The sequence below is a fragment of the Oryzias latipes genome, chromosome 2, assembly GCF_002234675.1.
Source record: "Oryzias latipes chromosome 2, ASM223467v1".
In the NCBI taxonomy this organism is placed as follows: domain Eukaryota; kingdom Metazoa; phylum Chordata; class Actinopteri; order Beloniformes; family Adrianichthyidae; genus Oryzias; species Oryzias latipes.
This window is the reverse complement of record NC_019860.2, coordinates 10,965,979-10,993,706: the sequence shown is the minus strand read 5'-3', so window position 1 is coordinate 10,993,706 and position 27,728 is coordinate 10,965,979. Positions and strand designations below refer to the sequence as shown.

Below are 27,728 nucleotides of genomic sequence, written 5' to 3'. Positions count from 1 at the left end.
AAAACGTTAATTTGTATGCAAAGAATCCTAATATGTTTGCACACAAAAAAAACAAATGCACCAAAATGCAAATAAAAAGATTTTTGCACACACAACGGTCATTTGTGTGCACAAAATACTAATTTGAAGGGGGATTTTCTTTTTAATGTCATATCCAGGGCTCCGCAGCTCTGTAGAAAACAGCTGTTCATCTCTGCGACTGCAGTACTACAGATCAACCAGCAGAGGGAGCCTCTCATTCCTGAAGCAGAATATAGAGGAGGAGGTGTGCGGCACCTTATAAAACTTTAAATACTCACTTAAGAGGAGTTCTTCTTATGCTGCTGTAGAACCTAAATATCCGGGCATGAGTGAAGAGGGTCCATGGACAGACTGTTGCGCCGTTAGCCGTGATGTAATGGGCGGTCCTGGCTGCGCGTGAAGCACAGCAGGCCATCGATCACACCCATTGATCCTCACGGAGCTGCGGGCCGGCACATGTTAGATAAGCAGCTGTTGATCTGGGTTCTGGCGGAGAAGCAGCTGCAGGAGAGGCGCGCAGGAGTCCAGCAGGTAGGAGGAGGGTTTGGCGCTCCTCTTTGCAAATCTGAATGTGGGGCTTTTGGTGCAAAAAACTGTTTTATGTTGTGCTTGTTGTGTTTGCAAGTTTTTACAAAAACAAATCTCTCTATGTTATAAAAATGTGTTTTTCTTGCAAAATCTTCTGATTATGTCAAGATAATCAACTTCATAAATGAACTATAACAGATTTGGTGCAATTTTTCAAGATTATTTTGACAAATATTTTCTCTGGACATGGATTTTTAGTCGGATAGCGAAACTAAACTGCTGTTGCAGTAATTTTTATTTTAGGAATTGTCTCTACATTTTCATGTGATGTTTATTTGTACATGTACATGTTTATATGTGAGGAGGTGCAGTGCAGCAGGAGTTAATGAAAGGAATGTTGGGAAAAAGGAGGAAGGAGGTTTTCCCTTCATCCCCCTCCTTTCCGTCTCCTTACTTCAGCTTCTCTAAGGACAGCTTCGGGGGTCACCTCAAAGATGCCGGGGTCTCTTGCCAGTTTTCCCAGCTTGCCACGGGGCATGACCATGCCTGCGCTGCTCAGCTCGCTGCCTCGAGGGGTCAACCCTCCCAGTCTACCCAGAGGTATCACCATGCTCAATCTTCCCAGTCTGCCAAGAGGGGTCACCATACCCAGTCTGTCCAGGGGAGTCACGTTGTCCAGGGTCATCGCCATGCCGACCGTGCCCCAGGCTCCTCGCCGGCTGCTGCAGGACTGCTGCTCCGTGTTCGACCATCAGACAGCTTCAGGTAATGGTGAGAATTTGGGCGTCCCAACCAAACAGAATCATGTTGGTGTTCTCAGTGCCACATTTGGTACAACCCAAAGACAGCAGTGATTTAACTGAGACGAACTAAAGACGATTATTCTTATAGCTTTGACAGCCTCTTTCATCCCATCTCTGTTCTGATAATCGTCCAGGATGGGATCAAAGAGCAACCATCTAATCAGAAATCTTTGGTTTTCCGTTCTTACCCACCTTCCCTGGTTCTTCTCGGTAAAGGACTAAATCTCTCCCATTAATTAGGGGTTAGGATTCTTAATTCTGCGCTCAGGATGAGTGCCAGAGACTGTGTTGTAATTGCAGAGACTCTTATTCCACTTCTTCCCCTGAGAACAATCAAAAGCCAACCTACATAAAGACCCACTCAGATGAATATTGTGGTTTTTGGTGTTTTTTTTAACGTGTTCTTATGGGATGTTTCTAACGATGGAGGACATTTATAAAGAAATTTAGCTTAAAACTGCATTTCTGAGTATTTATTTATTCCAACCATTGTGAACCAGGAGCAGATGAAAAATAGAGGTTGCAAAAGATTGTGTTTATGATGTAGAAAATACACTGAGGGGCCCACATCTTGCTCCAGGCTTTCACAGCTCTGTTCTGATGAATGAAAGACTTGGGGTATCTACTAATTCTGGGCAAGTACAAACCGCAATTATTAAAAATTATTCTTCTCCAAGATTATTTCTCAAACAGTTGGCCCTTCCTTTTTTTTTAAACGGTACCCATACGTCGCTACTAAATCCGAGTCCCTGATTGGTCGAAGTTTTGAGGATTTCGCACGTTTTTGTATGTAAAGCCTCAAAAGAGACTTTAAAAATTGCACAGCGGTGCAGGGATACGAAGGTTTGAACACTAAAGCCTGAAACACACGTGCAGCGTTTAGATAGACTTTTTATTGTCCAACTCAGAGGTATGTTTCTAAAGAAATTCTGCAACTCTGCAGAAAGTTTGTCCTAAGAAATGACACAGGTTTTGGATTTTGTCTAAAAACGGCATCATCATAATCAAAAGACCACTGGGAATGCATTTAGAAATAGATCAAAATGATGACTTGGGGGGAATTTATTTGCAAAAATTCTGTGCAGACTTAAAAACAAGTTATCAAAATTTTTGATTATGCCAACATATTGCCAAAATGTCAATCTTATAGTTCAAAAAACACCTCACACAGATATTACCCGTCTTGAGCCAAATACAAACGACCATCCATCGATGCCAACACAACCAATCATTTTGATTTAATGTTGTTTGGTTATGGTTTTATATGTCACAAACTGATCAAACAATGAAAAAAGTATTTTTTTTGGGTGAAAAACAAGAAATTACTCAAATAGAAAATTGATTTATTTACATTTTGTAAACCAAGATTATTGAGATTTTAATAAATGTGTTAATTAACTGCACAGGATCTCTGCTTGGTGCGATAAACAGTTTAAAAAAGCTGGGATCAGTTAGACTGTAAGTGAAAAAAAGATCACATTTTTCTGGCAGCATTAGCGGTAAAAAACCTTTTTTCCGTTAAAGAATAGACCATCCAGCATTCCAGGTCTGCAGATTTCTGATATATTTTCTGTTTTTTTTTCTTTTTTTTTCTTTTTTTCTCTGGGATGATGAATAAATCCAGAGCAGATTATGGGGCGCTGAGCTGCTGCACATGGCCTGGATCACACTCACACACAAGGATCTTGCAGCTTTCAGACTCAGCCACAACATTGAGACGTCAGTCCATCCCGTTTCAATGTTACAAAAAAATAAATAGATAAAAAGGTGCAACCTTAGGTTTAAAGAAAAACAAAACAGCTAAAAAACAATCCGTTGTGATGTAAAAGGAGCAAATCTAATCAGAGGTGAGCCTGTAAAAAGAAGGAGAAGAGGGCGGGGCCATGTCAGGATTAAACAGAGATGCGTGCATGTGTATGATGGACATGGACATGTGGATGTGAGCTGCAAAAGTCGTCCTTATGTATGGTAAGATGATGTTTTATCCTTTATTTGTTTTACATGTCATAGCTGTACCAAAAGGAGAATAAGTTGTTAGCAGGTAAAATGTTACAAGAAAACATTTGTCCTCTATTTTGAATGATTATCAGAGGAGATATGAGGATTTGTGGGACTTAACTGTTACTGCTTGTTGTTTTTACAAAAAAATGTGAGTGTATGTAGCAAAAATTTTAACCATTTTGAGTCAACTCACAGAGCATTATTGAGTAGTAGCTTGCTAAATGATTGGAAAATGTCGCTCTGTTAGGTCTGTGATCTCCAAACAACTGAGTATCTTCAATTTTCCAAATAACCATCCATGTATTAGTTATTTAATAAGTAAAAAAAACACCTTTGATTCTGGTTTTGCATAGTGATTTCAATTGCACACATCTTGTAATATAGAATCTTTTAATGCTGGTTTTACCTGAAAATAATCACATAAAAATGTTTGAAAAGAAATGCAAAGAAATTTGATCAGTTGAAATTGCTTGGAGTGTAACAAGTTGATAAATGAAGTTAAAGTTTCAGAAGAATAATTTGTGAAATTTGGAAGTCTCCACAAAATAAGAGCTGAGGAAGTTTGAGCTACGGAGTTTCAAAGTAAGGCTTTGAGGAAAACCTACAAGCATTAGCGAGTAAAGGATGCAAAAAGGTCAACCAGATAATGCGTCCCAAAAAACTGCGCTGAGAGGAAAGGATAGATGAAAAATGGTCAAACCTTAGAGAAGAACTTGGAAAAGGGAAAATGCTTGTGACAAAATCGTTTTGTTTTATTTTTTTAGTCGAAGTTTTGATTTTAAAAAGTCATTTAAAATGTTGCTGGTTGATGGACTGGTCAGAAAAATTATTTTAGTGCACGGACAATAGTAAAAACTAAAACAATTCTACAACGGGCACTGTTCTGGCCTACACTGTGGTAATCATTGACTGTATAGAACAGGGGTCGGGAACCTATGGCTCGCGAGCCATATATGGCTCTTTTGATGGTCACATGTGGCTTGCAGACAAATCTTTAATTATAGTTTTTTTTTTTCATTAGACCAGTCCTTCTCGGGCGCGATGCGATGCCAGAGGCGCGCAGTAGTAGCAGTGCTTAGAGAGAGAAATCTGCGCCAGCGCTATCAGTTACTATTATCTATTATTTCACAGAGTTTGTACCAGCTGGAAACCTGTGAATTGCCGTGCCTAAAACTGCGCGCTCCCGTCTCTGAGAAAGAGCGCACAGATGCGGGGACGGGATGTGTGAGGGAGAAATCAGAGGGTGGGGCTGAGGTGTTGTGGGGACAGGCAGCAGGTGAATCGCGCAGGGATTGTAAAAACGTAAAACCCGCTTCCCGTCACTCACTGCAGCGTGTGAGTGTGTGTTTGGCTCCCCGTCTGCATGTGATCAGTCTGTCTCACATCTACAGAACATTCAGACCTACGATGACGTTTGAAGTCTCAACGCCTGCATGAAGCAGAAACTCACCACGTATCAACCAGACTAGACCATCAGCAAAACTACCACGAGAAATACTCATCATTTATTAGCAACAGAATAACAATGTTATTAAAAAGAATCCACAGACTTATTGTACTTTAAAAATGTTGAAATTAAATCAAATGCACACATTCATTTGTATATTTAGTTTTAAACAAATTGTCGCGGACTGAGTTGGATGGCTGTTGGGCCGCGTTAAAAGTTCTGGAGTTCATTGAACGCGTCAAGCAGAGATCTGATTGGCCCTCAGTTCTGTCGCTCAGCCTGTTGTTAGGTAGTTTGGACCAATGGGGTTCAGCTATGGGCCGAATAAGGGAAATGGGAGGGCTGGAGAGGGGAGCAGGGGAATATAAAGTTTGGAGAAGCGCTCTCGTGTCGGCGGGAGAGATTCAGGAGTTGCTGAATTAATTGAACGGCGTTTGTTGCGGTCTGCAGTAATCGGAATAAAGAACTTTAAAAGAGGTTAAGTCTCCGTGCCTCAGTGTGGGGAAGGGACACTACATTATTGTATGGCTCTTTCGAAATTACATTTCAAAATATGTGGTATTTATGGCTCTCTTGGCCAAAAAGGTTCCCGACCCCTGGTATAGAAGAACTGGACTGAGTGACCCCTCCCACCTTGTGTTCCGCACAGGAAGTATCCGCTGGCTCCAAGAAGGAAAAATCCCATAGACGTCTACTGAGAAATAAACAGCTATTATCATTCTTTTGGTCAGAATAACCATTCATGTTACCTTTTCTTAACATGTTATTGAAAATCCTCGTTTTTTTCTTCTTAAATACAAGTTATTCAACTGACCAATCAGATGCCTGAATAAAAGTAGATGGTCTTACATCAGATGTTCGAAGCGTTTGATTGACAGATTTCACATAGCCTGCTTTCAGTGGAAAGGGGTTTGGACTTCCAACAAGCTCACTCCTGATTGGTGAAAGTGGTTGCTACAGAAATGCTGGCTCAGACCGACTCGGACCAATCACTGATTACAGAGGATTTCTGGTTCCAGCGCGGCGGTGTTACTGTTACCAACTTCAGTTGGAGCTGTTGCTAAGGTCATCCACTGAGAGGTTCAGGGAATCATAATCAAGAGACTGTTAAACTGGTTCCTCAAAGGAGGAGGAGGAGATAAAGGGTGTTTTTTAACTGTCTTTTAATGCTGTGTATGAGAGCAGCCGATGAGCCTAAAATGTTCTTTTAGATAATAAAAATGTATTGATCCGTCCATCCAGCCACATTTCTCTGAATCAATCAGCCGATAACACAAAGTTCCATGTCAGACGCCCTATTTCCCTCCCTCCCCCACTTACACACACATATCAGTTAAATATATGGCCTCAATAATGACCACAACATTGATAGTAAGAATCTAAATACCATGCTTGCAATAGAAAAATATAACAATATTAAAAATATAAGATACTTAGGGAAATGCTGTGTAAAAACTGTGGATTAAGGAAACACTGGAGGTAAAAATATGAATAATGATTACAGTGAGACCTACAAAGAAACAACACAATCATGTACATAAATACACACATACGTATACAGTTATGTAGATACAATCATAATCATAAAGAATAAATTCCAACTATTTCATCCATCCATCCATCTTCAGAACCTGCGGAACCCTTCATGTTCAGGTTGCTGGAGCCTATCCCAGCAGCTATGAAACATGTTTTTGGATTGTGGGGAGAAAACCTGGAGTAGACCCACACATACACAAGAAAAACTCCTAAACTACAGGAATGTCCCACCATGATTTGAACACTCCACCACGGTCCCTAAATTCCAACTATTAAATCGTAAGTAAAATACATCAGGAATTATAAATGTGCAGTTGAAAATACAACCTAAAGAAACATTTTCTTTGTTAAAATGAAATAAAAATTTGGAAAGACCAAACCAGCATCTTCCCAATGACTCTTTAAGCTCTTTTGACTAAAGAACACACAATATGAGGACATTATGCAACAAGCTGCAGCAGGATTAACCTTTAAGGCAGTTCTAAAGCTGCTGCTGCCCCTGCTTTGTTCACTGAATTATTACTTGCCCATGTGTCACTGGGAGGTCTCCTTAGTTGATTGCAACGATGGACTTGATAGAAGATGTTGACGTGTTACCTAATCCTAACTTTACTGTTTCACTATTGGATGTGGTAGTCAGGTGGAGGGCATTGATGATGTCCAGAAACCTTCATCATGCTTGGGATGGTCCTCACAAATGTAGAAAGACCAACAGTTGTGTGTGTGTGTGTGTGTGAGATGTTAAACAGTGCAGCGTCTCTTGTGGCTTTAAATCCCTCAAACAACAACATTGGAGGGGGAAGAAAAAAAGCAGTGAGGAAATTTCAAGAAAAACTCAACAGATGCAACACTGCCCTCTTCAGGCCGCAAGGTTTTACACGCTTTATGCTCTTCATTTGCTGGCACATTCCCAAATTTCTTAGATTTAGATAGTAAAAAACATGTTTGTTTGAGAGAATGATTGACGTTTTTCAGCAGAAATTTCTGTTGTAAACTAAAACTTGTAAAAAAAAGAAAAAAAACAAAAAAAAACACTTGACTAAAGATCATTCATTGACCAGGGCAAAGCACAGAGAGAAACAAAAGTGGAAGTCATGCTTGAGGTCACTGTTTCAAATCTGTTTCAAACTTGATATTTCGCTGACAAATTTGGAACTTTTCCTTGCTACTTTAGCACGGCAGAGGCATGCTGCAAGACAGTAACTGAGGAGATGACGGCTAAGAAAACACGCTGATAAGAGTTTATGACATCTAGATTGCCGGGAAAACAGTGTGAGATCACGTTAAAAGTTGTTTTAATGAGCCTGCATTCATCCGACCACATTTCACTGAGTTTCTGTGTGTTATCGTCATGGTTGCTGCCTTCCTTATCTGTTTTTTCCCAAAATGCTCTGCTGCGTTGTCCGTTTTGGTCCAGTTGTCCCGCTCCAAACATTGAGGTTATCCAGACTGAGGAAACACAGAGCAAACCAAAGCTCAGTCTGATTGGAAACCAACCGAGACCACCTCGAAAGATGGATCAGAGAGCGGTTCTTGGTCCCGGACCAGGGTCCACTTGAAAAATTTGTTTCGGGAAGCAAACTCTGGTTTTACTTTGGAGCGAACCGAATGTGTCCAGTCCGAAAAACAAAACTCCTGTTGAGAGAAAACTCACCAATTTCAATAAGTTTTATAATTTACATTAGCATCATTGTTTCTTAAAGGGCCTTATTTATCTATACAATTAGTAAACTGTGTTTTAAACTAAAATCACATTGCTGAAGACATCTGCATTCAAGCGAAGCTGAAAAATGAAGTCTTTTTCCCTGTGCAGGTCTTTGTGGTTGCTGCTGGGCGTTGCGTCCTCGCTACAAGCGGCTAGTTGACAACATTTTCCCAGAAGACCCCGAGGTAAAAGCTCCTGTAACCCTTGTGCTATCCTAGGCACTTTAACATTAGGAGTTGGGTCATCTAGACCCACTAGACAGTGCTCTGAACCTTTTTTCTTCAATGATTTGTGATCTTCACTGGTGTCCATAAATTACATGAAATCTTTCCACCTTTATCCACCTTTGTCATGGTAGGGAGAACACGTCAATGTAAGGGTGGGGTCATCTAAGATAGCACAAGGGTTAAAAGTCATGTGACTTTGCTCACAATTTTCTACAGAAACGAAGGAAGAGCTAGCTATATGGAAGTGTCAGCTGAACCCACTGCAGTGACGTTTTTCACTTGTTTGAACAGGATGGGCTGGTTAAGGCAAATATGGAGAAGCTAACCTTCTTCGCTCTATCTGCTCCGGAAAAACTGGACCGAATTGCTGCATATCTGTCTGAACGTCTGACCAGAGAACTGAACCGCCACCGCTACGGGTCAGACTTAGAAGTCCAGAAGAGCCTAAAACGGTGTCGGCAAACCGCAGCTAATGATGCGTCGACTGTGTTTTCAGATATGTCAGCATAGCCATGGAGGCAATGGAGCAGCTGCTGCTCGCCTGTCACTGCCAGAGCATCAACCTGCTGGTGGAGAGCTTCCTAAGTACGCTGCGTCTGCTGCTGGAAGCCGACAAGCCACACCTCCACATCCTCGCCACCAACTCAGTATGTTAACTCGCACAAGGTCAAAGCTTAAAAAAAACTTAATGCTTCTCAATCTCAGGGAGAGCTCATTTCCAAAGTAGTGCAGGGCTATTCAGTGCACTGGATTTTAATGCAATTTAGACACATTCTCACTACTTTCTTTTATTTTTTAAACTCCATGTATGACGTCACCCATTTTCCAAAGTAAAAACCTGAAAAATATCAACATTTTATCAGGGCAATTTATGAATCCATTGTGTTCTGATGATGAGAACTTGGATGGATGCATCTCTTTTACATGGCAAATTGTACAAACCTAATGCATGGTGATCTATAGTTTTCTGTTTTTGTTTTGTTTTTTTTAACCGGGAGTTCTGGAAAATTTCCGGGGCACTCGATTTTGAAATTGTAGACCATGAAAGGATGGCAAACACCCTGTATAGTCATCTGGCCGGGGGAGTATTGTGTGAATTCTAACCATATTAAGGTTTTATAGGTCGGGGCGGCTGGTCAACCTGGGATCAGAGGATCGCAGGTTCAGTTCTCACCCATGAGTCAAAATTGAGAAAGACACTAAACCCCACATTGGTCCTGGTGGTTATAGGTCGGCGCCAGTGTAAGGCAGCAGTGTATGAATGGGTGAATGCGACTGTGACTGTAGAGCTCTTTGAGCCTTAAAGGAAGGTAGAAAAGCACTATGAGTATACGCCATTTACCACTTGTGACATAACATAGTGTGGCAACACTGCTTTAGTCAAACATGCAACCCAAGAATCCATTTTTAATGCCGCATTTCCTCTTCTGAAAGATTTACAGCATAAGTACATTTACCATGACCATCGCAGGGATTATCAGTGCATTTAGAACGGCAGGATTAACCACGGCTTCAGCATGTTATTCACATCCATCTCTCCTGCTTTTTAGCATCTTCAATACAGTAGTATTTTGTATATTTCTTCAAATGTTATATTTCTTCCTGGCAACAGGGGTTTAAAATGTTTAAAAGTTGTTTGCCAACTGAAACAGTGAGGATGCCGTTCGTAAGATGAATAAAGTTGTCGATTTTACGTTTTTGTTGTCAAATCAAAGTGAAAATGAAAGTTAAAACTGACCTAAATTTGATTATTTTTTATGTAGTTTTTGAAGTTTGCCAATATTGAAGAGGACACACCTTCATACCATCGCAGCTACGACTTCTTCGTGTCTCGCTTCAGTGAGATGTGTCACTCTGACCACCACGACCCCAACACCAAACTCAAGTCAGTCCCCAGCTGTTTTCACAAACCACTGCGATGTTTGCTCTCCTTTAAACCCATTTTTTTTATATCAACTCACCTGAAGTTGAGGGTTTCATAGAACAATGTTTCTACATTGTTGCAACAAAATTAAATCTTTAACATCGTTAAAATTGTATGCGTCCAGGATCCGTGTGTCTGGGATTCGTGGCCTGCAAGGCGTGGTCAGAAAAACGGTGGACGACGAGCTTCAGGCTAACATCTGGGAGCCCCGTCACATGGAACAGATCGTCCCCGCCCTGCTGGTCAACCTGCAGCCGCATGGCAACAGCAGCAGGTAACAGCAGGCACAATTCAACCTAAAGCATAAAGCAAAAAGCAGAAAATTTGATTGCTGCGTTTGTGTGCAGCAGTTCTCCTGCAGAGCAGACGGAGGTTTGTTTCAGAGAGCTGCTTGGCCGAGCCGCGTATGGACACATCAACAACGCCATCAGGCCCGTGCTCATGTAAGACTCAACAGTGGATAAGATAAGGCTTAAATCTAGAATACCTCTTGTGCTGGTAAAACAGTGCAGCACAGAGGGCCCTGCAGAGACGCACGTAGTGAAAAAATTATGTAAAACTGTTGCTTTCAGGCACCTTGACAGCCACAGTCTGTGGGAAGGACGAGGATTCGCTGTTCGCTGTTTTCAAATAATAATGTACTCTATTCAGGTTAGTATTACGGCACATATTACATGGAAAACAGCAGTTATGTCACGCTATGGTAAGCCATGGAGGGTTAAGGACATTAAGTACAGATATTAGTGAAGAAATATTGTTTGAATGAGACAATAGAGGTTGAAGAAATTATATTGCTGAAGTTGCTGAAAGGAATACTCTTGATTTATGTTGAACAGCATAATTAATTTTACTTCCTGGTTTCATATAAGCCTTTAAATCCTCCAAATGGCTATAGATAGATAGATAGATAGATAGATAGATAGATAGATAGATAGATAGATAGATAGATAGATAGATAGATAGATAGATAGATAGATAGATAGATAGATAGATAGATAGATAGATAGATAGATAGATAGATAGATAGATAGATAGATAGATAGATAGATAGATAGATAGATAGATAGATAGATAGATAGATAGATAGATAGATAGATAGATAGATAGATAGATAGATAGATAGATAGATTTATTTATTCCAGACTCATAGTCCAATCAATAAAAAGGAGTACACAGACCCCGCTATATTGTAAGATTGCAATGGAAAACCGATGAGCTCTAATGTTAGTTTACTGCTGACACGTCAAAGTACTTATGAGCAAACACACTCCATCACTAACCTATCACTGGGTTAACCCTTGACTTACTGCAACCAAGTGTGTGTAAAGTTGGTTAAGTTAGTATCTTCCTTTCACACATGATGCACATAGAAGCAAAATGCCACTGCAATCCTGTTTCACATTTGATAAATCCTGATGCATGTGCCGTGTCGTAATCGCCAAAAAGAAGCGTTTTTAAATATTCATGAAAAGCGAATGAGCGAAATACATTGGACATATTATTTAGCTATTTTAAGAGACTCAAACCCCAATGTGTTGGCTTTGTAAATACAGTAGGGTTTGGGTCATGCTGTCGAACTTTAGTAGGCGACTCAAGTCAGGCCATCAGAGCTGTAATCTGAAAACTTTGTAGTTTCAAAGTACATTTTTACAATGTATTCAAAGTAACAAAAGTATGCGATGGTTTTGAAATTGGCCAGCTGTCTTGAATCACCTCATGTTGGTAAAGCATGCATGTGCTGTTGCTTTTACACTAGGTTTTTTTAACTAAAGCCTTAGTCCCAACTGCCCTTATGGGTGAATACGGGCTGTTTGCGGGTGAAATAATGGCCAAATCTGTATGGGGTCTAGACAAAATATCATGGTCGTTGAAGCAAAAATGTTCATGGATTCAACACGCAAGGGGTAAAGTAATAGTCAAGAAGGAGAGATGCGTGTGAACCATGCAGACTTTTCTTCTTTTTTTTTTTTTTTACCCCCCACCCCAAAATTTGAGAGCTGCACAAGTGCATAGTTTGTGTGGGCATCCTGCGGGCCGTTATGCATCACATGCCCACCCCACATATGCAGCATTTGAACATGACAAGGAACCAGTAATTGCACATTACTAATTACTAAAGTGTGATGTAAGGGCATCACACACTTACCACACCCACAACAATGGTACGTTCAATTTTCATGACATCCCTTAACCCCTTACATTGCGTTCCGGTCAAATTTGACCCATTTTCACACTTAAAAATTGGTCAATTATGACCCAAACACAACAACAGGGTTAAGGTGGCCGCACTACTCTCTATGACCCAAAGACATGTAGCACCGGTATGGGCCAACCCCCCCAAATGAATGCATGTGACTAAGGCTTTAGATGTGTCAGTGGGCATGAACATTTGTAGGATTTAGTCAAAAACATTACAAACTCAGTAACTTAACTGATTGTGGTCAGTCCCAGCACTCCCACCTGGTGATCCAGCAGCTGCTGGGTCACCTCGACGCCAACAGCAGAAGTCCAGCCTCAGTTCGGGCGGGGATCGTGGAGGTTCTGTCTGAAGCCGCTGTCATAGAAGCGGCTGGATCTGTGGGTCAGTCCGATGAACAATGCAGAATCTGCTGTGTGCGTGTTTTCTGGTACGCTGCAGCTGTGTGTCCTCCTGCAGGTCCCACTGTGCTAGAAGTGTTTAACACCTTACTGCGGCAGCTCAGGCAGAGCGTCGATTACCAGCTGACGGGTTACTACGACAACGCTAGGAAACACAAAACCACCTCACCCGAGGAGAAGATGTTGCAGGACGCCGTCATCAAAACCATTGGTGAGGCCTGTCATCTGTTTTTGAAGACGTCCCTTTGGTTTCTCCTCACTATCAAAATACGCTGATCTTTTGGTTTACAGGATCCTTTGCCAACACACTTCCTGTTTACCAGAGGTCAGAGGTCATGCTCTTCATCATGGGAAGGATTCCCGTTCCTGGCATTTACCCTGCTCTAGGGTCACCCAATGCAGGGTACTGCCCACTCCTGCTCACATGATGTAAACAGGCAGCAGTGAAGAATTGTTCTTAGTAAATGATTTTTTTTTTTGTCTCAGGTTTGAAGGCAGCAGGATGATTCAGGTGATGCTGCTCAAGTCTCTCCTCCAGGTGGGAAGCCTTTATTGACCTCTTAAGGCTGTGTCGTTCTCCAGGTCTTTCACATTCAAGCAAAGGACACGTGGTTATGACCTGATATCTCCACCCCTAAGGTTTCTGAGCCTTACGAGAGCAACAATCTGCTGACGGCGCTGCCCTCCTCCTTCCTTGAGCCTCTGCTGTCTTTCACTCTGATGGAGGATCCTGAAATCCGTCTGCTGGTTTTGTCCATCCTTACCTCACTCATCGACCGCCGCCACAATGCCTGCAGGCTCATCTCAACCAGGTTGCTTTTCTTAGGGCAGTTTGGTCAAAAGACTGTGATGTGATAGGTTGAAACCATTTGATAAAATACAGCTGACCTCGATAGCTGTGCGTCCACAGTGCAGCATTCGAGGTGTCAGCTCTGGAACTGAAGGAGGATGAATGCTCTCGACAGGATAACCTGTTCATAAGGAAGGTGAGTGCATGTTATCTCCTGATGAGGCACTGAGTCTTAGGCTTTACTCTGGCTTTGTGTGATAATGGGCAGTACTTGTGTTGATGCAGCACGCTCAGCGCCTCTACAGACACGTCTTTCTAGCCTCTAAGGAGGAGAGCAGTGGACACAACCACTACCGAGCGCTCTTCACCCTGTTGGGCGTTCTCGGTGTGGAGCTGGCCAACGAGGAGGTGCTGGTGGATCTAATTCGACTGGTTCTGGCTATGCAGGTGAGTGGAGTTTTACAGGTAATTGTAACCTCCATCCATACATACACTTTCTCCAGCTCCTCTGGGGGGACCCTGAGGTGTTGTCAGACCAGTCGAGAGACGTAGTGTCCTGGGTCTCCCTCTGGGCCTCTGCCTCTCAAAGTGGAGGATCAGCAGTTTTTTTCTGATCAAAAACAATGGAATCAGAATTAGTGGTGCTGACCCCTCTTCCCAGCCGCTTCACACTTGGCTGCAAACTGCCCCAATGCACGCTGAAAGCCATGAAGACAACAGGACAACATCATCTGCAAAGATTAGAGAATAAATCCTGTGGTCCTCAAACCAGACCCCCTTCAGCCCCTGACTGTTCCCATAAATTTGTTCCATAGAGAATAAACAGAACCAGTAATAAAGGCACCCCTGCCAGAGACTAACATGCATCAGGAACAGGTACGACTCACTGCCGTCTATGTGAACCAAGCTCCTGCTCTGGTCATACAAAAACTGGACAGCCCTAAGGCTCAAGGATCAGACCCAATTTTCCCAAAGCACACTCCACAGAACACTGCTGGGTACGCGGTGTAACGCTTTCTCCAAATCCACAACACACATATTTACTGGATGAGCAAACTCCCATGAACCCTCTAGCACCTTATGCAGTAATTGTGTTCAATGACCAGTTCCAAAACGGCACCGTTGTTCCTGGATCTAAGATTCAACTGTTGGCCAAACTCTCCTCTCCAGTACCCTGGAATAAACTTTCCCAGGAAGGCTGAGAAGTGATTCCCTGATAGTTAGATCACAACCTCTGGTCACTCAGGTTTTTGAGAAGGGGAACCACCACTCCAGTCTGCCAGTCCAGTGGTACTGTCTCCAATTGCGATGTGAAGTTGCTGGGACATGTCAACCGAGATTGTCTCACTGCATCCAACCCTGGCGCCTAGCCACAGAGAAACTCCTCAACTATCTTGGGGACTTCAGCTTGATTAATGGACAGCCCCACCCCAGTGTCCCCAGCCTCTGGCCCCTCAACAGAAGGCAGGTCAGCAGGATTGAGGAGATCTTTTTATTTCCCAACTTTGTTTATTGAAAATTTTCAAAAAGACATTCCATGGCAAAACATTTACAACTATGAAAACAATGAAAACAATTCAAAGAATGTCACCGCCCCCCCCCCAAACCCCTTCAACCATTTTCCCCTCCCATTCTATCCAACCCTCATCCCATCTGCATAATCCAGCCAGCCCTCCCATCTTCCCTTCCCAACACCCTCCCTCCTTTCCTTGGCCAAAAAAACAAAAAATAAAAAAATAAAATAGGATAACACCAAAAAATTAATAAAAATAATTGATTGAGGAGATCTTTAAAGTATTTTTTCCAGCGCCCGACAATGTCTCCAGTCAAAGTCAACAGCTTTGCACCAAAATTGGTGCCAGCACAAAACGACTTTTCCATTGTATGGTTACGGATGGTTTGCCAGAATCTCTTTGAGGTTGACCAATAGTCATTCTTCACAGCTTAACTGAACTCATCACAGGGTAAAGTTTTTGCCTCCACAGCAAGCAGAGATGCAGGTTGTTTAACTGTCATGCTCTCAGCTGCATCTGGAGTCTAGGAGCTTACTTAAAGTTTCCACCACTGAGATTGGGAATTTGCCACGCGACAGGCACCAGAGACCTTGAACAGCAGCAGAGACTACAGAGGTGGAGAACAGGGTTTACTCAGACTCAATGTCCCCAGTCTCCACCGAGAACTCTTTGAAGTTCTCTTGGATGTGGGAGTTAAGGACTTACCTGATGGAGGGCTTAGCCACATGTTGCTAGCAGACCCTCACAGTATGTTTGGGTCTGCCAAGTCTTTGCTTATTAATCGTGGACAGCTCTGTCCCTCTCTTCAAGACGCACAGCTATAGGTTCCCTAAATTACTACAAAATCAACATTGACCTCTTGCCCAGGGTGTTCTTGTGTCAGGTTCACTGGTTGACACCCTTGTGTTTGAAGGTAGTGTTTGTTAAGGACAAACAATGAAGAGCACACAAGTTCAGCAACAGAACACCGATCAGGTTCAGATCAAGAAGGCCATGCCCTCATGGGCTATGGTCCTAATTACAGCCCCTGCCTGAAGTTGAAGGAACATCCCATCATCACGCTGGGCTCCGTCCACCAAGGGCTTGCCTGCAAACCCCAACCCCTGGCCTGACTCCAGAGTGGGGCCCCACTGAAGCCAATCTGGGCTATTTGTTCTCATAAAAGAATTCTGAACCACACTTGGTCTGGCTCATCTACTAGGTCCTGTCTGCCATGGGAGACCTTACCAGGGGCGTTACCCCCAACAGCTTATCTACTGATATCAGTCGAGCTCTCAAACCCTTCCACCACTTTAAGTTGACGGTTCATAACATTTTTAAAATTAGTAAATTTGTATTTCATATTGATTGTCTAGGAACTGGCGCTGTCCAGTCAGGAAAATTTGTCAGTGTTCAACCGCTGCGGCATTCATGCCGTCTGCTCCGCCTCCCTCAACTTGCTGTCACAGCTCGGGCCACCTCCAGCGCTCCGCCAGCATGTCGCAGAGGTGAGCAGACAGGTTTGTGAGACAGAGGAACATAGTGTGTGCCACACTGTAAAGGGTGTCTTTGTCGTTTATGTGCAGGTCACAGAAACTCGTCAGAAGGAGGCTCCATACCTGCTGCCTGACCACATTTTGTGTGAAAAACCCAGGTAACAAGAACAACATGGTGAAGAAAGATCTGCACAGATTTCAGAGTAAAAGTTAGCATAAGCCCAGAATTCAGACAGCATGGATGCAAAAACTAAATTGCATCAATCTGTGCACACTTTTTGTATATATCACAGCTGATTGTTCTCCCATATTGAGTAGATATTATGTGTTTTTTTGTTAAAATTAAAGACACAACAAACATATAAAAGAAGTAAAACATTCTTACAAAACAGGATGTGCCTAAAAGTAACAGTTATCATAAAACATCTATTAGCTGTCAAAGTAGATTTGCACATATGTAACTCTGAAGTGTGTTTAAAGTGTGTGTTTGTGTGCGAGTCAGGATTCCAGAAAAAGAGCTGAAGATGGATGAAGCTATTCTCTTTAAAGCCTCCAAAATCTGCGAGGCTCTGGCAGGAAGCAGCTATAGCACTCATTCTGAACGTATCAACATGCCATACACGCCTGAGCTGACAGGTAGTTATGGTTAATCAATAGTGGGCCCAGGATGCATCCTAGTGGAACTCCAGTGAAAAGATAAATGATTCTAGTTGAATAGTTGGTCTCACAACTTTGTGTTTTAGATGAGGATCGTCTGTCCAGGAGGAAGAGTATTGTCGATGCCGTGTCTTTGCAGATGGACATGGAGTTAAACTGTTGTGCTGATGCTCCACAGGTGCTTGTCTCCCCACTAAAACGTTAACCGTTCTGTCAATCTGTTCACATTTTCACTCTTCTATCCTCAATCTGCAGAAACCTCAGAGTGAGCAGATCACCTTTGAGACACTAAAGAGTGCCGTTGGTATGAAAGTCTAATCCAAGTTCCATCTGCATATTTTCACGTTGTTGTTGTGTTTGTATTTATACACATTTCCTACCTTTTTAGATGATAGAGGGATTGCAGAAGAGGAGGAAAGGAAAAGGATGCAGTTGGTGGAGAAGTTTCAGACTGCACCTTTTGAGGAAATAGCCGCTCATTGTGGGGCCAGGGTGAGGACTGAACCCCAACCAGGAGTTTTCTTTTTCCATAAAGTGTTGAAACACCAGATTTAGTCGTTTTCAATGATTCAGTAAAAGTAAAAGTACTTTAACATAGAACTAAGAGTTCTAGAGTGATGATAATAGGAAGCTCCAGTACATTTATGTACATTCAAGAACTTTTCATTTATCATGACGCCCACCTCAGCTCTTCAAATGCGTTCACACCACCCCTGCAAGACGCGTTCAAATGACCACTTTCAATGAAAAGTCTACGGAAACGCCCATATGTTAGTGCTGTCATCAATTTGGACCGTTGTTTTATATTTGGGAACAACAATAATTATAGAGTAAAAATACGATTAACATGATTACAAATAAATTTGTCTGTAAGGGGGGGGGGGCAGATATCAGACAGACATCGTTGCCGGATTGGGCAGTTTTTGCTGAAATTGGGCTGTTTTTTCACCCAATCTGGCAACACTGTAGACACCGCACGCGCATGAGTTAACTCGAGCTCTTTACTGTATGTGTTAAAGAGACAAATATTGATCTCATCACGCTTGTATTGGTACTTCACCTTGGTATCGAAACTACTTATACTAAGATCAATCCGCCCACCCCTAGAAGAAGCCCCTCCCTGCTTGTCCAGTGTGAACACCATATGCTGAAGACATATTCAAAAATGCACTTTTACGTCACATGCCCGCCGCATTGTAGCAGAAGTTGATCCAGATCAAGCATTATCCAAATATTTCTGACTGATTATTGTGTTTTCTCTGCAGACATCACAGCTTCAGTCTAAACTAAATCGAGTCTTCGAACTGATCATCCGTCCTCCTCCGTCTCCATCTGGACTTTCTCCTCCTCGCTCCGTACCCATCTATGAAATGAAGTTTCCAGACCTCTGTGTGTATTAGCCAAACATTCCACTTCAACATGGAGTTTAATTCAGAAGAGCAAATGTGTAGATGTTATGAGATGTTTGTTTCTCAGTGACACATCTGTTGTTTTTTCGTGAAGAATTAAGTTAATTAAGTTCACGCTCCTTCAGTGTGATCGAAACATTTGTGGTTGAAGGTTTTGAATTTATTTCCAACAATGAAACAGCAGTTGTGCATTTATTAGTTTAAAACGCTTACATTTATAAGAAAAAAAGTCTTAAATGTATGACCAAAAAAAAAAAAAAAAAAGTTGTCTGTTTATCTGAGCTGTGCTTAAAGATGAAAGATGTGGATCGTTTTGTGAAGCTTTATTTTGGTATTAGGTTTCAAAAACCATAAAGTTCTGAACTTTTTGACCACTCAAAATCAAATCATTGTTAGTGTAGCAGACTTTACGGACAGCCCCACCCCAATGTCCCCATGTGTAAAATAAGGAGCTCAGCGAACCGTTTGGGTGTAGAGGACCTTTATTCTGCCCTTTTCATTCACATACACAGAAGTTTCTTTATCCCCTTACGTCATGTAACTGTCATGCGCCGGGGTTCACATCCTATCTTATAATAAACAAAGACTTACTCAAACACAGTTGTTTTTTTACATTTCTTATTTCCATGTTATTACCCAACTTCCCTTCAACTTCTCACATAAATGTCATCTCAAAAGCCATAAACTGGAAGCCAATTCCTGCAGTGTGTGCTTTTGCTTTTTTTTAAATCAAGTTAATGATTTTGTTTTTTTACCCTAAAGTGATGATATTAAAATTTTGTTTTTAACTATTTTGTCACTGTGATTTAGAGCTCTCTCTCTCTCTTTGGCACAACACCTTGACACCCAAACTGGGGTTGACCCGTTCAGGTGCTGCAGGTTTTTGGGTTGCATCTTAAGAGGAGCGCAGGTTTGTCTTGCAGTTCCCTTGAGGCTCATACAAACACTCCAAGGGAGAGACGTCCGAAAAATGGAACGTACCATTGTTGTACGGTGCTCTTATGCCACACTTCACTCATTAGTAAGGGGCAAAAACTGGTCCCCTTATTGTCCACGCGCACAGAGTGTGCATGTGATCAGTGTCCATAGGATGCCAACACAAACTACTAGGGATGGCCCGTTTGACATGACGCTTCGGCGCGCATTTCACCTTCATGAAGCAGAGTGTTTCACCACAATGTTTCGGGGCGTGTGTCAACTAGCTCAGATCACGTGGTGGATGACGTAGGACGCGCCAAATGCATCGTTTGGTCGAACCACGCTTCAGATGTCACTTGTGTTTTGTACAGTTGGGCGTGCTATTCTCTAGAAATGCGAAATGAATCCTGAACGTTTCCCGACCAGTTCCATTGTTTCCCCTGTATTGGAATCAGCGTCAGTTCATTGCACTTTACCATGGCTCCTGGTAAAAAACGTACTGTGGCTCAGGATCGTTTCAACTCGATTTCTCGGAATAAAACAATACACTATGAACATTGTGTATAAAAAAATACTTCAATGAATCAATAATGGCGAGCTAAATTTGTATCGGTAGAGATAGCTCAGTGGAACAGAGCATCTAGAGGTCCTGAATTCAAGATCAGTGTTTTACAATGGTTTTTACATTTTTTTTTTTGCTTTGCGTTTATTCTCTTCATGTGATGTGTATTTGCTGTGTCAAGCACCTCTCAAGGAAAATGTCACATGTGGTGTTGTTTTACGTTGTTTTTTTTTTTCAAATCATCATTAACAACATTGTTTTGTTTTACGTTTTTTCATCATCATTTCGACATTGACGTGCTACAAGGAGCTCAGTTGAAGCTTAAGATATACGTCCAGTCTGGCCCCAGATGCCGCTGTTCTGTGTGGTTTCAAAGCCCTGAATGGGTGGTTCATTTCTCCGGCACAATTACATGAACCCCAAGGGAAGCTTCATGGGGCTTCTATTCCCATCCTTACAAACTACGCTCAGATTGTTTCTAACAGACTGCACCGCAAGTTCGTGCATGTGAAATAAATAAATACCTGTACCACATGTCTGTGTCTCTCCTGCACTCTGGTAGTCATCTGTTTCGGGTTTGGATTTGGAAAATGAGGGACAAGGTGTGACTGCTGTCCAGTGACGATAAGCGACACAATCGAGTAAACCCAGGTCATGAATATAAGGTTAGTAGATACAGAACCTGCAATAACAGGTTCTGTGATTGCAGATGAGAGACAGGTGAGTAATGAATGAGTGGTATCAGCTGGGGAACATCCTGGTATTGAGGGCAAGGGCTGATGTGAACTGTAGTATGCAAACCAGGAAGTGGCCAGTTCTCTGGTCATTGTTCTCGCTGATGGCCAGAGGGGGAGACAGAAAGGAGCTCTGAATGTTTCAGGATACCAAAACATTTTGGATAATTCCATGCTCCCAACCTTGTGGGAACAGTTTGGAGCAGCCCCTTCCTCTTCCAACATGACTGTGCACCAGTGTACAAGTCAAAGTCAATGAAGACATGGAGGACAGAGTCTGGCGTGGATGAACTTGACTGACCTGCACAGAGTCTGGACCTAAACCTGAAAGAACACCTTAGGGATGAATTAGAGAAGAGACTAAGATCCAGGCCTTCTCCACCAACATCAGTGTGTGACCTCACCAATGCGCTTTTGGAAGAATGGTCAAAGATTCCTAGAAACACACTCCTCAACTTTGTGGACAGCCTTCCCAGAAGAGTTGAAGCTGTAATAGCTTCAAAAGGTGGACCCACATCATATTGAACTATGGGTTAGGATAGGGATGCCATTTCCGTTCATGTGCGAGTCAAAGTGGGTGAGCCAATACTTTCTCGATATAGTGTGAGTTTAAGAATGTGCTATAGGGTGCACCTTATGATCTGGTGCCCCCGTTTAGTGCGGGAAATATAGTACATTTTTGCTTCTTCTTCCAAGCTGGCATCTGGCTCAAAACTGCACCGCAAATGTTAGGTTGGGGTTGTGAGGGGCTGTAAGCTAGTGGGAGAGAGTGTAAACAAGAAGGATGACGGGGAGTGTGGTAGAGCTTACTCCATGCCAATGGCCCCACCCACAACTCAGAGGTCAATTTCTGATGAGCTTCTGCAGAAACTCTGTCTTGGTAAACGGCCCAGATTTTAGAGATTTTACTGGAAAAAAATCATAATCATAGTTTAAAGACCACTGCTTTAACATAGATCATAGGATGATTGGAGTGGGACTTTAAGCTGATGTCGGATGTAGAGAAAAAGACAAACACCGTTCGTCATTGCTTGCAAATAAATCTCTTTTCATTTAAAGAATATTATTATTTACAACACAGTAAAAATCCTCACAATTCTGTCGCCAAAACACTGCAGTTTCAGAGTCTTTTATTGGGAACAAAAGAACCAATGAGAACTCTTTGCTGCCTGCTGATTATTTATGGCAAATCCCCCCCCCCCTTTTGTGTTTTGACTTCTCCTTTTTCTTTTCTTTTTTTCTGGAATCTCACTGCTGCTCGTCCTTGTTGATGATGTTCTTGAAGAGCGTCACCAGTGGTTTCTGGCGATCCTCCTCCCAGCTCTTCATGAAGCCGCCATAGCGTTTACTGGCGGGAGGGCCGCTCCAGCGGAAATGCTTCATCTTGTAGGAGCCATCCTTCTTCTCCTGCAGGCCAGCCAGGAGATGCTGACGCTCCTCCTCCTCCTCCACCTCCTCCATAGCCCTCTCCTCCTCCTCCGCTGCAGCCGCCAGCAGCTCATTGGCCAACTCCCGCCTCCTCATCTCACCTGGGAAAACCTCAGAGGACTCCTCCTCCACTCCGTTTGGGGTGTAGACCTTGACGGGGCGACGTTTGCGCCCGACGGGCTTGCCCCATCGGAAGTGCTCCATGGAGTAGGAGCGTTTGGTTTGAGGGGATGGAGAGATGAAAGAGAAGGGATCTGAGGGAGGTGGAGGCTGGAGGTGGGAGCTGCCTGGGATGAGGGGGGTCTCGGCGGTGAGGTCAGAGCGGCAGAGCTGGAGGCACTCCTGGAGTAAAAAGATGAGATTGACAGTCAACTGAAGGTGTTAAAACAGCAGATGTGTTTTTGTAATGGGAGATGTGGATGTTGAGTTTAAAGTGCTTATCACATTTTCCTAAAGAAAAACCTATTTTTGGGTCAAAATTTGCACTTTATTTTACAGATTCTCAAACCCCTTAAATCTGAATTATTGGTAAATGTAGGAAGAATTAACCAACAGAGAAGTCGAGTCAAAAAATTCTGTTTTGACTCCATTTGAAGCAACAAAACAGCTGAACTGTGGATGAAAATGATCAGGAAATGCAGATTCTGCTTATTGTTGCTTTGACCGTCTTCTGTACCGTCATGCTGCTCTCAGAGTCCAGCTCCTGGCAGCTGGAGTGCTTCCAGCATTGGCCGACTGCTCCTTCAGCCCCACCGACAACCACCACGGCCACCAGCAACCAAACGGTATACATCCTCTGTGAAGCAAAAAAAAAACACAATCCCACTCAGTTTTGGAGTTTTAAAATCAATTTTTATGTAGATTAGTTATCTTTTGGGGTTAATTTTTTTTTCAATTATACTCTTCTTTTATTGTTTACATTTCATTTTTTAAGTAAAAACCACAGGTTTTGGAAGTAATTTGACAAGAAAAAAAACACATCTTTGTTTTTAATATATGTTAAAAAAACAGTGGTGGCCACAAATCTGACTGAATAAAAACAAAATCAAAACATTGATATATTATTTTAGCACCTTGTTTTGGCACCGGTTATATCATTTTTTTAACCTTTTTTTTATTTATTCAATCACAAAGGTTACACGTTGTCACAAAAATTAAGAAAAGTATATCTAAAATCAAATATTTAAACTTTTTAAAAGACCTAAAACAAGCATGTTAAGAAATTTACATTTCACCATTTTACCTTAATAATATTATTAGATGATGCAAAATTATTGTATTAATATATGTATTTTGGAGATCAGATTGGAGAATTAACAAATAAAAATAAAATATTTATTTAAGTTTCATATATTAAGCACTTTGTTTTCTTAACCTCGAATATTTAACACTGGTCTTAATTTTTTTTTTAAAATCTGCTCTGATTTAGAAACTGTTAGTTAAAAATTATTAGTAATTTAGTAATTAAGTGAAGTAAAAAGGCTGTAAAACTTTAAAAATACAACTTTTTTTTACATTTTCATTATAAAGTACAATAAAATATTCTCACCCCTCCTTATAGTTTCTTTGTCTCTCCTCTTCCTCTTATTGCTGCTGCTTTCTGTTTTGTTTAGCCGCCGGATGAAGATTTCCCTTGATCCTCTTCTGCTCTGATGCTTCGAGCAGAGTTGGACTTTTATATTCTGCTGACCAAGGACGCACACACATGCGTGAACACACACACGCATACACAGATGACGTGTGCATGGGTTTGCGGTCAAAAACGCACACAAAAAATCAATAAAAAATGTCCCAGATCCACCCTCGTCCATTCACTGCACACACACGGATACAAGCACACACACATGAAGACCTGCCTTCATTTTTTTTTTCTATTTTGTTTTCTCGATTTTTAGACAAAACAAATGTTTTCAGAATTTATGTTTGTCTTTAACATCACAGATTTTTTGGTCACTTTTAATTGTAAAAAGCACAAATGGAACAGAAAACAAACACATCTAAGCTACAGCAGCTAAAACTCATCAGTTTAAATCTGCGTGAAAGCGCCTCGCCGCTGCTGTTGTCTGTGAAATGTCAGGCAGCAGCTTCTGCAGCTTAACACCCAGGTGGGATTTCGTCAAAGTCGCGGGTCAGGGTGTACAGTCACACACCCACAAAGCTGCGCTGAGCGGCATCTCTTTGTCCAGGGTCCGGGTGGCCCTAATGCTGAATCAGTGGAGAGTTCATCTGATTTCATGGAGCAGCTGATGAAGAGCAGCCACATTTTCCATCCAGGACACGCTTCCCACAGCTCCTTATAATCAGTGAAAAACATGTAGATGCATGGCTGCTCCCCTTCTGTTAATAAAACAGATCATCTCCAAACAGCTTGATGTTCCTGTTACTTAAGCTTATTAAATATACTGTGAGTTTAAGGTCAGCAGCACTGTAGCCAACGTCCATGGACATGGCTGCAGAAGGATATTTTTATTTAATCTTCATTCAACTGAGAAAGTCACATTTAGATAAATTTTGTAAAGTGGTCCTGAATGTTTGAAAAAATATTGAAAAGATGGATCAATCTCTGGGCACTCCAGACTCCAAACACATGCTTTATAGATTGATTGGTTACTCTAAAGTGTCCCTAGGTCTCTAGGTGTGTGAGTGTGAGTGCGACAGACAGGCACCCTGTCCAAGGTGTACCCCGCCTTCATCCAACAGTACCTGAGACAGTTTCCAGCAACGCTGTGACCCCAAAAGGAATGAGGCAGGTTGAGGAAATGGTTGGATGGATGGATGATCATCTTTGGATCTATTATAAAAGCGTTCCCTGTGGTCTTTCAATTAAAATGATGGTGTTTTTAGGCAAAATCTAAAAATCTGTCATTTTTAAGACATCGATTATGCAGAGCAGCAAGAGTTTATTAGAAATTCACTCCTCCCCGCCCGCCCCTTTTAGATTTGTTGATTTTATTGTCAGAAGATTCCTAATCCCAGGACAGGACAAATAAAAAAAAAGAAAGAAATAAAAAAAAGAAAGCAGGTGGAGAACCATCTAGAGAGGTCAGCTGCAGCATCTGTGTGTAAATGACAGGAACTCAAGAGGTGGAGAAGGTGGAGGGCTTTAAAGACTTAGGAACAACAGTTAGAGCAACTTCCGTTGAGGAAAGGCTAAAGAGGCGTGTGCAAGCAGGGTGGAACTATTGAAGGGGAAGGTTTCAGATATGATGTGTGAGAAAACAGGGTCAGCAAGCGTGAAAGGAAATGCTGGGGTGAAAGCAGCCATGCTCTCACCTCAGGGGTTGCAGGGGTGCCCCAATCCAGGACTCAAGGGCCGGTGTCCTACATGTTTTCCAATCAACCTGCCATTGAACCTTATTGGCTAAACCCACCTGCCCCAGGTAATAGATAAAGCCAGTTTTCTGGAAAACCAGCACGAGTCCTGGATTTGGGGACCCCTGGACTTTAGAAATTTTGATAAGGAGACGAGAGGCTGAGCTGGAGGAAGCAGAGATGAAGATCTACCTGGGAGTGAACAAAGTGGATAAGATAAGGGATGAATCCATCAAAGGAACAGCTACTGTTAGTTGTTTTTAAGATAAATGCAGGGGAGCAAGTTAAGACGGGTCAGACACTTTGAGAGGAGGAACAGTCGGAGGAACAGGTAGCTGAGCTACCAGGAAAGAGAAAGACCAAAGAAGAGATTCATGGCTGAATCGAGGAGGACGTGCGGGTGATTCAGGATGTCACAGTGTGATGTGACAAGAGTGGCCTGGTTTACACAGGAGGCAGGTGACTTTAAAGTTCAGGTTTTATTTGCTGGTCTCACACCTTGGCTGCTCAGCTCACACATGCTCTCCCCTTTACACTGAGCTCCTTCTTTTTTGTGGGCTCCAGTGAATTGGCTGGCCACGCCCAGGAAGGAAGCCACTTTTAAACAATAAAGAAAATACACAACAAAAGATAGAAATGTTTTCCAAATCATACAGTTTAAGTCCTGCAAATAAAGACAAACATAAAAAAAAACGAACAAGTCAAATCATTTCAACAAAAGGTATACAAAGAAATCCAAATTCTTTCCACTTCCAACTTCATCATTAATCAGGTGGGTTTAGTGACATGAAGGTTATGGAGTTGAAAAGGTTTGGATAGAAAAGACAAAACTCTAGCCAGAAAAAAGATCCACACATACAGATGCATCTTGAAGTAGACAAACAAAAGACTGTCTCTAGAGTGAATTACTGAGGACTCTGCGAAGAGCGTGACGATATTAAAAACTAATAAGAAATTCTGGACTAATTTTGAAAAATCCTGGGGGCCACATATTATTGATTATATGAAAAGGGCCTGAGGGCCCGGAGAAATTTGAACGCGTTCCATATTTCGCCGGACTTCATTTGTTCATTTGTTGTTTTTTTAATGATTTTGTCGGGGGGAAAATCAAGGTAAAATGGGATTTCTATTTCTTTATTTTCTGTAAGTTTTCTTCCATCCATCCGGAACCTGCTGCATTTCCTTTCCATTTCATGGGGTTGCTGGAGCCTATCCCAGTCTGTTGCAGGGCTTCCTGTAAATTTGCATTTATTATCACTTTGTCATTGTCAAACCCAAAACAGTGACCATTGTGGGATATTCTTTCATGATTAAACCAGAGGGGTAGCAACACCTTGATCTGTTTTGGGTCTTAAAATCCACTGAAAACCTCCAATAATAAAAAGGAGATTTTTGTTATGCTGAATGTTGAAAATATTTTTTTATGTTAAAAAAGCCCACTAAAGCCATCAGATTTTTGACAAAAATACAGCATTCAGAAGAAAAAAAAGAAATCATGGGAACCACTTTTAATGTCAGAAAAAAATGGTAAATTCCAGATACTTTTAGCTATTTTAATAATTTCTTTTTTACAAATGTTATTATAATCTGGTCTATGTTTTTTTTTTCCTGCATTTCTCTTTCCTTTAACATAAAGATGATCTGTTATAAATACTTTTTGACTGCAGCAAAAATTGCCTTTTATCAGCTCTGAGACAGAAAACACAATAGTTTTCCTTTTAAGCTCTTAAAAACCCTTTTTTGCAGAGTAGAAACTTCACATCATTCAGGAAATGTGAATTTCTTTCTCTGCAGAGCTTTTGCTTTATTGCTGTTTTTATTTTATTTTTTCCCTTTCCTGGCCTGGAGGACCTTTTAAAGTGGTCTCAGTGGACTAATGGACCGATGGGGCAGCATCTTGAGGAAGGCAAATCCATTAGAGCGCTCTCACAACCTTGAATCTGTATTTAAGCCATTACTCACACAAACACACACAGATGCAGTGGTGAAGTCAGCCGCAGACGAGCGGGGATGTTTGACTGACGCGTCATCAGGAGAGGAAACACCGTCCACAGCCGGTGGTGTCTTTATGTTTCCACCAGACTGAGGATGACGTTCAACCTTCACTCCATTCTGTTGTTCTGAAGCTCTGTTTGCCAC

At 42.0% G+C, this 27,728-nt stretch overlaps 2 protein-coding genes across 6 annotated transcripts; one reads left to right on the top strand and one right to left on the bottom strand.

Moving 5' to 3' along the window:
• Positions 1–163: 163 nt before the first annotated feature.
• On the top strand, positions 164–20,119 carry LOC101166452 (protein EFR3 homolog B-like). Of its 5 annotated transcripts, none has more exons than XM_011482955.3 (23): positions 164–552; positions 1,019–1,314; positions 8,150–8,226; positions 8,560–8,687; positions 8,765–8,915; positions 10,032–10,153; positions 10,317–10,466; positions 10,540–10,635; positions 10,765–10,843; positions 12,638–12,773; positions 12,849–13,001; positions 13,082–13,193; positions 13,277–13,328; positions 13,430–13,602; positions 13,701–13,776; positions 13,866–14,027; positions 16,450–16,581; positions 16,660–16,727; positions 17,072–17,205; positions 17,313–17,404; positions 17,482–17,530; positions 17,615–17,718; positions 18,492–20,119. In XM_011482955.3, exons 2-23 carry the CDS (start codon positions 1,044–1,046, stop codon positions 18,624–18,626), a joined length of 2,652 nt encoding a protein of 883 aa, XP_011481257.1. In that variant the 5' UTR covers positions 164–552; positions 1,019–1,043; the 3' UTR covers positions 18,627–20,119. The 5 variants fall into 5 exon arrangements, with proteins under 5 accessions (XP_011481257.1, XP_020563615.1, XP_020563619.1 ...); XM_020707956.2 differs by having other exon boundaries at positions 1,009–1,314; XM_020707960.2 differs by having other exon boundaries at positions 164–1,314; positions 10,543–10,635.
• Positions 20,120–21,962: 1,843 nt separating this feature from the next.
• pomc (proopiomelanocortin) lies at positions 21,963–23,947 on the bottom strand. The gene is made up of 3 exons (XM_004066456.3): positions 23,827–23,947; positions 22,954–23,073; positions 21,963–22,619 (listed from the first exon to the last, which is right to left on the bottom strand). Exons 2-3 carry the CDS (start codon positions 23,068–23,070, stop codon positions 22,098–22,100), a joined length of 639 nt encoding a protein of 212 aa, XP_004066504.1. The 5' UTR covers positions 23,071–23,073; positions 23,827–23,947; the 3' UTR covers positions 21,963–22,097.
• Positions 23,948–27,728: the final 3,781 nt, after the last annotated feature.

Excerpts from the sequence above, each read along its gene's own strand:
- LOC101166452 (XM_011482955.3), top strand. The coding sequence starts at position 1,044 with ATGCCGGGGTCTCTTGCCAGTTTTCCCAGCTTGCCACGGGGCATGACC. Across the intron at positions 10,636-10,764 it reads GCCATCAGGCCCGTGCTCAT|GCACCTTGACAGCCACAGTC; the intron begins GTAAGACTCAAC and ends TGTTGCTTTCAG. Across the intron at positions 12,774-12,848 it reads AGAAGCGGCTGGATCTGTGG|GTCCCACTGTGCTAGAAGTG; the intron begins GTCAGTCCGATG and ends GTCCTCCTGCAG.
- pomc (XM_004066456.3), bottom strand. The coding sequence starts at position 23,070 with ATGTATACCGTTTGGTTGCTGGTGGCCGTGGTGGTTGTCGGTGGGGCT. Across the intron at positions 22,620-22,953 it reads ACTCTGAGAGCAGCATGACG|GAGTGCCTCCAGCTCTGCCG; the intron begins GTACAGAAGACG and ends TTTTTACTCCAG.